The sequence below is a fragment of the Rissa tridactyla genome, chromosome Z, assembly GCF_028500815.1.
Source record: "Rissa tridactyla isolate bRisTri1 chromosome Z, bRisTri1.patW.cur.20221130, whole genome shotgun sequence".
Taxonomy (NCBI): domain Eukaryota; kingdom Metazoa; phylum Chordata; class Aves; order Charadriiformes; family Laridae; genus Rissa; species Rissa tridactyla.
Window position 1 is genome coordinate 10814544 of NC_071497.1, and position 12634 is coordinate 10827177.

General features: G+C 42.6%; 1 protein-coding gene across 4 annotated transcripts in view; it reads right to left on the minus strand.

The window, feature by feature from the left end:
- Positions 1-12634, minus strand: part of PLPPR1 (phospholipid phosphatase related 1) — a 137094-nt gene that overhangs the window by 9494 nt on the left and 114966 nt on the right. For 3 of the 4 annotated variants that reach the window (XM_054186304.1, XM_054186303.1, XM_054186305.1), the window contains 2 exons: positions 12273-12405; positions 2365-2615 (listed from right to left, as the gene is read on the minus strand). In XM_054186304.1, coding sequence (XP_054042279.1) covers positions 2365-2615; positions 12273-12405 — 384 coding nt within the window. Of the gene's footprint in view, positions 1-2364; positions 2616-11440; positions 12166-12272; positions 12406-12634 lie in introns of those variants that run through there. The other variant, XM_054186306.1, reaches the window with a different exon arrangement.

A 12634-nucleotide genomic window follows, 5' to 3' on the forward strand; every position in this document is an offset into this window, starting at 1 on the left:
CTAATAGGTGTAAATGCAGAAATAGAAGAAATTGTTGGTGGGGTCACAGTGTCCTGGGTTGCAGAAGGGATTTCCTGTAGCATTCTCTGCTATTCAGAATTTCCCAAACATTTACAGTTTCATGTCCAGGTATACTGTATCACTCTAAGTCAAGAATCAACCCATTCAGGCATAAAAGACAGATGCCAGGCTGTGATCCAGTGGGATGAGGTAGAGTCATCTAGCCAGATGGAGGTGACAGAAAGCATTACTTGTGGGTGCTGCTAGGCAAGAACTTTGCTGAAGGACTCCAAAAACACTACCAAATGGTCAACGTAAGTGATCAGTTGTATCTTTTAACTATAGGGACGCTGTTGTGACCATAAAACACTTCTGGCTTTAACTCCAGAGGCAAATAGCATCAGCAAGGATATCTACCTTCTCTCTGCAATAACAGGTCCTCCAGTTGTACTGGTGAAATACTTTAATTTTCTATGTTCTTGGTAAACTCTACCATCTGTTAGATGCTCTTATTATTTACTCTTTCATGACCTTTCTTAGAAGAGTATGAAGTAACAGTTGTTTAAAGATGAGGTAACTGGGACACCAATATGCAACATACGATTTTATTGTCTGTTTTTTGGTTTTTGCCAGCAATGTTAATGAATTAAGGAGTTTTTCTAGCCTATCATTTTCCCTTGGGAAAAAAATTTAGAAGCATGTCTTTCTAACTGTACAGCAGCGTGTACTATGTACAGTGACTGCCATCTCTTCCTACCATACTTCTGGGACACTAATAAAACTTCAATAGATGCCATTCTAATTTTTGCATAAGTATGGAAGCCAGGGCTGACGGCTGTTTTCTCTTTCCCCTACTTTAGGTGTACAAGATTCATCTCTGCCTGCAGAGATCACAAAAGTGATGCTTTGGGTTCTTCTCAGCTTCTTTGGCAGGTGACAAGAAAAAGCCTATTTGATTAAATATAAAATCCAGATTACATAAAAAAAACCCCAAAACCAAAACACAAAGCCAAACTGATCACAGTGGGAGTACTGTCACTAGCAGACTGATGAACAAATCAGTACAGAGACATCTGCAGCAGATACTCGAGGTTCAGTGATGGGAGCAGACTCCCAGGTCTCAACAGACATGTATACAATGAAAGACAATGTCTGTGCCGATTCCATTCTCCTGCCTCCTCATGTTCAACCTGTTTTGTTTTTCGTGCTCCATGGCTCAAGTCTTTTTGCAAAATACAGCTATTACTAACCAAATACCCTGTGTTTTATGTTCAGCAGAAGTAATGCGTGCAAAATATTACAGGCTTTCCAAACACTTCCCGACAAATCCTGATCAAAGGAGTTACCAATTTATATCTCCACCAGTATTCACGCCACATTCAGTGCCAACAGATGGATATTGAAACAGCAGCAGGTAGCCTCTTCATTTTATCGTAATAATGTGGGGTCTTACTCATCTGCTACCAAGATCCCATTAAAATATTCAGTAGATACCCTGCCATTAATAAGTTTAAGGCTTTTCTGAAATCCTGGTGACCTACAGATAGACTCTGCCACTCAGTTGAGCCAATCTACTCAGGGAAAAAAGACCTAGTTAAACCATTTTGAGATCAGAAACAGGTTAAGTCCTTGGACTGGATCTTAACGGCAAAACCACTGAGGTTTTCTAGTTTGTGAGTAAGCTTCTTGGATCAGTTTTCAAACATTACAGAAACTTTAGCCAAAGAACAGAAAGGAGCAGCTGATCTGTTTCACTAGACTTTTGAAGACAATTTCCTTCCTTACAGTTTAACAGTGTCACCTTGTCAAGATGTCAACTGGGGTCCATTTCTCTGTGATAACAGCAAAATTCTGGCACTGACTTTTATTGCAGCCTTCTTTGCATGGGCAATTCAGGTCCCAAACAAGGGGAGCAAAACCCACCCTAGTTCAGTCTCCCACTGAAATGGAACAATTTACATTTTAAGTGTTCGACAACCATGGCATGTGAGTAAAAGAAATAGTAGTGGTCCAGAAGTCATCAAAGCATCAACTTCATTTTAATGTTCATTAGACAGGGGCAGGGAGAAGAGGCTGAATGAATACTCAAAGGCCTGTGAGAAAGTCAGCAGCAAAGACAAGATTAGGACCTCATGCCTCCACATCATACAGTGCCTCAAACGCAATGAACATTCGATTTGCTTATACTAGGACTGGTAAACAGACAGAGAAGCTGATTGGGGATTTCCCCCTACAGATAAAGAAGAAAGCCCTTCCCAAAACAACACTCTTTTTCTTCAAAAACCCACTGTAAGAAAAATGGTTCCATCTCGATGCACACGAAGAAACCTATCATACAAGTTAGCAATCATCACTGGTACTCACCGTGGCATATAAAGCTGAGTAGATGCTCAAAGCAGCATGTTTGGATGGAAAGGATCTTCTTGCCTTTTCAATCACCTCCACATCCCCAGTGCAGATGTTGCCATTGTTTATGAACTGGTGGTGGGCCCGACAGTCGTTCCCAGTGTAGTTGGGTTTACATACAGTCAGGAAGTAGGGAGCCAAGTTCCCAGTCACAACCTGGCCAGCGTTTACAAATATGTCAGTGGCAAAAAGTCCAAACGCAAACACTCCTGTGAGGGAAGGTTAAAAATAATAATTATTCAAATTGGCTTAAAAAAAATAATCCTGGTACCTGAAAGGGCGAGGCATAATGAGAGGCAAGGGACCAAACCCTGCAGTCATTACCCAGAAAAAGCCCCTGCTGACTCCAGTGACGCCGGCATCAAAGGCATGACACAGAAAACCTCATGCTTAACTCTGACAGGTGCTTAACTCAGCAGCTCCAGAAGGACTCAGAAACAGGCTGAAAACGATAAGCATGTGCCCAAGTACTTCTGTGATTTGAGTGCTGAACAGAACTGTGAGCTACAGATTTCACTGAAAACTCTGCACCTATACTATGCCTGTAAAGCCTCCACTATGACAAAGGCTCACAGCCTGCAGCCAAGTGTCATGGCACATGAGTTGCTAAAAACGTTTATGTATTTTTATCACATCGGGGGCAAAAAATGGAAATATAACAGCTCTGAAACTGAATGAGGAGTGTAGTGCTGAGGTACAATACTGCACTTATCTTAACATGACTACCTGATGATCCTGATGTAGCAATATTTGGCAGGTCTTTTGTGAAACATCCTAATGCTTTGCTCTGGAAGACATTTCCACACAGTTGCAGTTCAGCTCATGTCACTGGGAGCACATGCCATAGCAAGAAGCATTCACTTAAACCCATGAATATTTCCAGGGTTGTGGAGCACCCTTTGCTCAGTACTGCAGTTCTCACATCCTCCACTGACTCCCCATGAGTGTTACCAATACCTGCCACAGCTGTTATGAATACATGTGAGGATCTTTTACTCACACGTGCTGCCTACAAAACCAAAGGGACAGAACAGCAGATTTGCAGAAATGCCAAACCCAAATGTTCTGAAAGACTAAATTAGCTCCCCTTTCCCTCTTCCCATCGCTGAGGTGGATTAAACGGTCACAAAAATTCAGAACAAATGAATATTTACTTTAGGTGTGGGGATATTGCGGGCCATATTTTTGCTTTCTCCCTCCGATAGCTCTGTAAGCAAAAGTCATTTAAATTATAAATTAGCTGTGATCACTTTATATGTAAATATGACCAAGAGCTGGAGCTCCAGGGTAAACATCTTAGGAGAGCTGTGATAAAATCTTAAGAGCTGGCACCACCATGGTTATAACAATTGTACTGCTTATCTGTACTGGGTTTAAAAAAAAAAAAAAGGATTGCTATAGTTGGAGAAACAAAAAATATCAGCATTACAATGCAGCAGAAAATGCTTTACGTCAAATTAACGAGAATCATGGATCGTTCTGCAGATATTGCCACCCACCATGCAGCTGTGAGCTGCAGAAGCAGAAGGGCTGCAGCTGGCAGAGTTAGGTCCTTCTAAACACAGGACACTTGTACAGACAGTAACATAAAATAAAACCCATAACTAAAAATGGACTCATTGTACAAGTGTCAACTGGGGCTTGCCAGTGCCACTCGCTGACAGGGACGGCGTGGTGTGACAGATACAGCTGTGCTGTGACACTGATTCCTCACTGGGGTACTGATGGGAAGAGCCTGGAGCGGCCGCAGGAGCGTGGAGACGTTTGTCCTCACCACACTTCCACATGGTTCAGAAAAAGCGTTACCATGACGAAGATGATTCTGGGGACTATGTTTATTACTATTCATTATATGAATGTATTACAATTAATTATTAATGAACACATGCGTGACCACGGATTTAAAAAGCTAGCGGTGGGGAGGTAGCCTTCCTCTGGTTCTAGACTGCAGGACTGGCCCTGTCTCTTTACTGGCATGACAGTCTTCGCCCAGTTTATCCTGCAAAGTGTCTGTGTTGAAAAGGGAAATGGAGGGAGCACTGACACTGCTCCTTTATTTCCTTTGCCCCTCTGCTCATATTTTAAATCCATGGTTTTCCACAGCTGGCAGAGCTCCCCATCTCTATTACCCAGTGCACAAGCAAGTTCAAACGAAAAAGACAGTAACTATCTCTCCAGCCTGCTGAAAGAGCAAGTTATGCCAGAGATAAATCTTGTTTTTATACTGCTCTTTGGCTAAATTGTTATTTTTTTTTATCACAGCTTGCTTTAAATGGCATCTTTTGGATGTGCTGGGCAAATCACAGGGAATGCAGTGAGGATTATTACCCAGCCCTTTACAACACTTAGAGGAAATCTAAGCGCCAGGCAAATACTGCAGTCTGGTCCACGGTCTTTATCGCATAAGTAAGTACAAACCAACAATCGAGGTGTTTCAGAAAAAGCTCATGGGCTTTCAGTCTCTAGGCAGTGCACAGGTACAAAGGTGGTCCAGTGTTTTTGTCTAAAAAAAAAGTTTAAACACCTGCATTTTCTCAGCATTTGGTAGCACTGGAAGTGCTGGCCTAGGCTCAGCTCCTGAGCACTGCAGTACTCTGCAGAACAGCAGAACAAGCCACGGCTGCAACCTTTATCATGCTCTGACTGTGATGCATATTGATCACTCTGATTTCCCTCTTGCAGCTCTGCCAAACTGCGCCGTATGAAAATCATAGCTATGAGCAGCAATGAATTCAGATAGCAGGAATTTTAACCCTTGCTGATTACACATCATTTACTCTCTGGAGACTTTGAGATAGGGTTGGCTGTAATTGATTTAAAGGCTGTAACACCAGTGAGCCTGGGTAGTGGTGGAGAGTCCCCTGATGGCTTTTGTACCTCAGGAATCCATCTGTTCAATGGATTTGTTCAATGACCTACAGCAGCTAAGCTAACTGACCAGAACACGAGAATGCAGTGATGTGATTGCCAGGTTTTTAGAGACAGACAAATTGCTGCTGAAAGGCTTCACAGGAAGGGCAACTAGCCCCATTTCTTCAGGGTCGTACAGCTGAAGTCTGTGATATAACGTCACAGACAAAGAATGCGAGAACATGTACCTCTTCCAGGCTTTGATGATCAGATGTAATGGGGGGTGATCTCACCCTGATAAGGAGCAAGCGCTTTATCTTACTGTGCTCACTCTAGCGTAGAAAACTTTAGAAACCTAGAAAACTTTTCACTGTCAGTGAACTTAAGTCCAGAACTTGGCATATGCTGAGAGAAGGTGTAAACAGTGCAAGCCACGTGGTAAGAAGACCTACAGCCTCTGCAGTTGGTTACTAGCAGAAAGGATGGAACAGAGGTTAATTTCATTTACTTAATGCCTCTCCTTCCCTTCATACACATGAGCCACACAATCTGGCTGCACAAAAAGGGCTTAGAGAAGGAGCAGAAGCTATTTCTGGAAAGGCTTCCTGACTTTTTCTCACTGTCCCGGCTCTCAGCTGTGTTTGTGTGTGTCAGGAGCAGCCAGAAAGAAGAAGATAGAAGGCAAACCACTAAGCAGAATGTAAGTGGGCGAGAGATTAATTTAGGCCAGAGACAGAGGGTAGGATATACTCCCTGCTACCTTCTTTAGCTGCCCCAGAGTCCAAGAAGAAGGAACTGAGGATCAGATCTGAGCATACCTTTACCTCCAGTCAGAAAGACCTTAGACAAATATATGTGCAAACAAAAAAAAAAAAGAACAAGCAAGGAAAGTCCTGTTCAAGAATGCTGAGGATAGACAACATGAACCTTAAATCTTTCTGGCTCCATCTCACCTGAACTAATACTTGCCTCGGTAGAAGAATCTAAATCTTCAGCAACTTCAATTTGGAATGCTTCAGTTTTAATTTCTCCACTTACACCTCCCCCTAAATTGCTGCCAAAAAGTCCTCCAAGCAAAACCCCATAATTTCTGGGCTCTCAGACACACACTAATCTAACCATCTTTCTCCTACCAAGCTCCCTGTGGGGCTGTTCATCAATGTTGCCACCTCCAGCTCTGTCTATTACTTTTGCTAAAAGACACATCTGCCCTGAAGAAGAATCCAGCTCTCCTCGCCCATTGTAACCTCAGCACAACCCTGTCTTCTCCCTGCAACTCATGCTCAAGCTCTCCCTTTCCACCCCAACTCTCTCTAACATCAGTGACTGCAGCTGCTTGTTGAATCCATGGAAACTCGCAATATTACAGACATTTAAAATGCCACTGATTTAGAACAAAACAAAAAAAACCCCTGCAACAAAAAATCAACAAAAACCCCCCTGGGAGTTGTAGAAGAGCAGCTGAAAAGACATTGGGAAGAGAGACGTGAGAAGCCAGTGGGTGGAAATGAGAATAAGGAGGTAGAAGGCTTTTTTAGAGAAAAACCATGAAACCCTTAAGTAAAGTGACAAAAGAAACAATGCATTGAAAGGCTCATGAGACATCAGAAGCTGTGCTCTTCAGTAACATATCGTCATGTCTTCTCCCAAGCCAAGTGCACTTATTTAGGCACTCCTCTCTCTCCCAGTGCCCGTTCAATTATCTGAATTTGTCACACTCCACCTAATTTACTCAGAAAATATTCATATTACACATGCACACTCATACTCCTCCAAACCCTTTTCCACCCCTATGTTTTTTAAAGAATATTAGAGTTTCAATAGAGGGAGTCCCTGGAAGGGCTCCCAGCTCTATGGAAATGCTGATCCTCAGCCCATTTCTGAAGGTCTTGCTCTAATAGTCCTGTGCATCCAATAAAGCCATGCATTTATAGTCCTGTGACTCAGACTCTGCTAAATCACCCTTCATCATTATATCTTAAAGGGTGTCGTTAAAGAAGATCTGTATCATTAATCCATTTTACAACTGAAGAGATGGGGGTTGCAGGGAAATTTATTGTCTGTTGCCATGGCATCAGGAACAGGCTCAACAGCAAGCTTCTTCCGAGCACTCACAGCCTGATCCCAGGATTGGCTTTGATCTCCCAGTGAAGACCCTACAAAGCCCACTGCTCCAGGCATATACTGCCTCTTGTGCTTCACCTGTGAGTATCCTGCCTGGATACTGTTCCCTGAAGACATAAGAAGGAAGATGTGTGGTCTGAGCATGCAAGAAGAAATTCAGTTCCCAGTGCAAAAGTACTCTGGAGCCTCAAGACTCCTCCCCACAGACACGCAGAATTTCTTTCTTCCTCGCTGCTTCACAACTATCATTTTTTCATCCAGACAATAGCCAGCTCAGAGACTGGCATAAAAGGGACCAGTAAGGTTTGATTTGTTCCCAACACAGTGACCTGTTTCTTATTGTGGTGGTTCTTCGGTGATAAAAAGGGAGACACGCCGTAGTTTAAGCTGCTGCAGCAGTTTAGGTTTGCGGCAGCACACACCAAAATACAGCTTGAGCCCTGCTGAAAGGCAGCCAGTTGATAACAGAACGTGCTGCATTTCACAGTGAACTTCAGATCTAAAGCAAACAGAAGGATAAGGTCAGGCAAACTATCTCCTGCAGCTGCCTAGGGGATTGACATCAGAGCTCTGGGGTGTATCTATCCTATTACAATAAACTCAATGTGTGTATAAATCTTGTAAACCTTTATTTGCTGAACTAAAGCCTTAATTTACTGAAATAAAGCCCTAATTTCATTATTTAGCTGCCCACTGTGAGGTGTCACCATGCTTTAGATTAAGCTGTCAGCAGAAGCTGATCTGCGCCATTTGTTAACTGCAAATTATGCAGCCCCAAAGTAAAAGACACTGGTAACAAATTCACGAAGCACATTGCATTTATAAATATCTGAACTGGAGAGAGGCTACTTGCGTGTTATCAGGGCTTTGCAGGTATACAACTTAATCACATGGATTAGAAACCTAATATAATGAAATGAAACACAATACACATTATAGTCACCCTGCCAAACGGAGCCAGGGAGGTCTGAATCCATGATCCTGGGGGTATGATAGCAGTGTATAGAAACACACTAAATCCTTGACTAAAACCATTCACTAAATAATGGTAAAATAATTTATAACTTCTATTTGCAAATGCAAGATGGCAAGATGTTGACTAAGTACTGAATGGGAAATTACCACAGGAAAGGGTGAATAAAAATACAAAAGTCTGTGTGTACTCAGGTTGGGAGACAGGGAGAAGAGGCAGAGGGCCAGGAAACAACCACTCTTCCCTCCTGGTTTCTCAAAGGTCCAGCATGTAAATGGCAAATTTTGGTAGCAGAAATTCATAATAAAACTGCTGGGAGGGGTGGGGACAGGAGGGAGGAGAGATGATGGGACTAAAGAACAGCAGTGCAGCACCAATATTTTATATAGAAAAAAACGATCCAAAGCAATTGCACATCGCTTGTTCGACCTGAAAATCTTCAAAATAAATGTCTGTGGAAGCAGCTATAAAAGGTAAAAAGGAAGATGGAACAAATTGCGACATTTATCAAAGTCTGATGTTCCCAAGCTAAGCCAGCTTTTTTCCACTGATAAAGGAATTGATTTTCTAAGTACAGGGAACATAGCAGGTTTCACCTATCTAGGTTGCAGTAAAGGACTTGACAACAAGTTGAGAGGCAGCCCTTCACCACAAAAGCAATGTCTACCCACGTGCAGAATTCATGCCTGGGCCAGGAAGCAAGATGAAATTTTGGTTCTGCTTCCTGTGGACAAAGAACCAGGGATGGACTTAAGACAAAGCTCAACATTCAAGGTCCCCACGAAACTAAGGAGGGGAGAATCTTAGACAGAGATAGCCGAAAAGGGCTTGAGGAAAACAAGGAGACAATAAGCAGAGACTGTAGTAGGCAAGATAAGAAAAATCAAGGAAAAGAAACATTGGGCTTTGCCATCATCCCGGAAGAGCTGCAGGTCTTTGGTTTTGCTTAATTCTTTGCACCAGTATCAAAGTGCAAAAAAGTGCTCCATTCTGTATGCATGGAAAAAAAAACAAGTGCGAAAAAGCTCAAGTCTAGCAACCAAATCCAGAAGATCCTGTGGAGACAGTATGACAAGGGTGCTTATCTTTCATATCACCAAAAGATAAGTCTGTAGTTTCCCTTTTTGCTTCTCTTTCCTTTCAAAATCTAAGTGAATGCTCAATGAAGTATCTATAACTTTCTCCTTGTTTTGTGGAAAGCACATTTAGGCTAAAATCTCTTAAAACCCCTCTCTTCCCAGCAACTCTAGTTACAGAGTCAGGGAGCGAGAAAAAGCCCCTTTGCCTTTCTTAAATTTGGGAACAGCAATTCTCAAAAGCTTTCCATGATGTGCCTTGCAGGGTCAGGAAGCAGCGTTCATTTTTCCTGACATAAGAGCACCCGGATACCGTGAAGGATTTTTCTCATCCTTTTGAGCAATACCAACTGTAATGACTTATAAGGCAATATTCCACAGAGTTCAATTACTGCTTTTTGCAGGTACTCATTTAAGACTCTTGTTCACACATGTGGGCCAAAAGAAATCAGCAGATGTGGACAGTCCAATGAATTTGTACCAAGACTAAACTGGCATCAAACTTCTTTGGAACAAGCCAGGTTGCCTGTTGGGGTATCTTGGAAGACAACCTATTTAATCAGCTCTGTAACTTATAGCCCTCAAGTTTGTCAGGAGAAGACACAGGCAAGTCTCTCCGGAGCCAAGCATCCAGGTAGGCTCTTTTTGGAGTAACCAACTGTATGGAGCTAACTTCCCTGATCATCCAGCACGGCCTACAGCTGTTCAGTCCATGTTATGGTTGCAAAACACAGGGGGAATTTCAGTGAAAAACGTGCAGTTATTTTTAGTTCCTTTCATTAATTATTTCAGCCACTTTTCAACAAACAGTGATTCTTGCATTTTACTGCAGAGGCGGGGAGAAGGTTTCAGAAGAAAACAAGCAAATAATCAGTGTCGTTTGAGATGAGAGCAACACTTTAAGCCCTTCCTAATAATGTTAACTTCCTTTTTCTCAGAAAGAAAAATGAAGCTGCAAAGCCAAGATTATTTTCTCTAGCAGGGTTTATGTCCTGCTACTCTATGAGAGTCCACTGTACCATCACTATCCCCTCCTCTTCCACCAAAAGAGAAACAATAGCATGAATGTTTAAGAGTAAAGCTAAGTGTATAAGAAAATATATAGAGCAAGTGCTTAACCTCCATGGTTTAAACTCTTTTAGTGCTGACCCCGCAGGCAAGAGTATTTGATTAGGACTTTGCAACATGCTGAATGTCCTGGAACAGTCAAACAGCCCTGGGTGGTCCAGTGGACTCTGGTACCCTGCTTCTCTCTTAATGGCAGTTTACTATCCATCAATATATCCTAGAGGTTATCTGAAGCTCAAGGGTATTTTACTTTTATCTACATTCCCATGTCTTTTGTTTCATCAGCAGCACACAGGCCAGGCCTGAGTAGTGAACCACAGGTGGTTCGTCTCCACCCCCAGTATGGGAGAAGGTAAAAAACCATTTAAATTCCTAACTTCCATGCATAAAGCAGGAGGAACAGAGAGGGAGAAAGAAAACCATGGCTCTCCCTTCTTTGCAGTATATACTTGCTGCTGCTGAAAAACTTAGCACAGGATAAGACTTTTCAACTCTATGCTCTGAGCAAGTATCCCTGCCTGCAGCCAGGGCCGTGGCTCTGTGGAAGCAATACAACCCTTGCCACAGTCACAGCAGATGTTTTTCTTCCAGATAAAGCTCAAAAATTCAGCAGTGACAGGGAAAAAAGTGATCCAGGTATTTTCAGCTTTTTATTCTGTTGCTTCTTTTAACTCCGACTGTGAATTCAGACCCAGCTCCCTGTAAGACGCAATGTGTAAGGATGCTTTATCTCTTAAGTGTGGACAGGGAGGGAGGTGCTCTGTGGGCAATGCCCCTCTTGGTCAGTGGGGAGACATATTTACCGCTGGCCCATGCCAGACAGCGAGAAAAGCCATCCCACCCCATCCCATCCCCTGCATGAATGCAGGGCTTCTCATGATCGAGTCAAGAAGGAGGGAAACTGGAGCCCCTTGCACGTGCAGTTCAGAGCTGCTGAACTTACTTCTTACTCTGCTGCTACGAGGAAGTAGTAAGTGAGCAACATCCCTCCTCATTTCTAGACAACAAAGGGTGCGGTTTGGGCAGCCATAAATGGCTGTGAACTGGGAAGCCTTCAGAGGACAACCAGATTCTCTGCCACTACCACAGTGGAAACGCAAGCTGCAATGCTGTTCCTCTGCCTGCTCCAAAAGAACCATGGGACAGTTCCCTCAGTAAGGTCTCGGAGACATTTTTTCCACTAATCAACAGCATGGAAAATGCATAGCGGCTTGCAAGCACCATATAAAGCAACCTCCAAATGGTTTAGTGACAGAACTTCTTCATTCATTTCTCAGCAATTAACTCAATGAAAGCTCTAACAAAAAACAAATACAATAAAAATAAGAACATTATTTTGAAGTGGGCTCTAGGCTTTTTTACACTGTGCTCAGCTGAACATTATATAGCAGAGCTATGGATGTTAAAATTAGAGCTGAAAAGAAAAACGCCAAAGAGATGGGCTGGTGGAGACCAATTTGTAAGTAAAATGGGTAGCTTACATAGAATAGCAATGATGGAATTATTCATATAAGTATTTGATTGGCATAACCTTTCTTCAAGGGTCCAGAAGAAGCATTAAGCTCAGCAGAATAGGATATAAACCAGCTCCAGACAGCATGATATGGCACATTTTGAACGTTACCTTGCAAATCCCGAGGGGGACTATCCCTCTAAGGTGGAAGACGCCTGCAAAGATTTCACAGCTTAATTAATTTTGTGGTGTAGATTATTAGGATGTTTCATTCTGTTTTGGTGCAAACAGGGACTAAACTTGCAGTGCTCAGGATGCTTACCTATAAAACGTATTATTCTTCGAAGCAGTGGGTTCAGGTAACAGCACTCTCCAGTCAAAATAGTTTTCTCTTGAACAATTAGGGTTTCTCTGGTTGACTTTATGAAATACATGGATATCTCACCAATAAAAATCTGGCAGGAAAGGAAAAGAGACAGAAAGTTAAAAATTATATAAGCAAACATTAAAACATGTGTGTCTGGTTCCAGCCCACAGAAAATACTACACAACAGTTTTTGGGACTACACAATGTCTTTGGGACATTGCACTTCGATGGTGGGGCTACACTTGCTCGACATAGACACAGCTCCCAGCCAAGAAAAGAATCTGTCATTCTTGCACTCAGTGGCAAGACACAGCAGA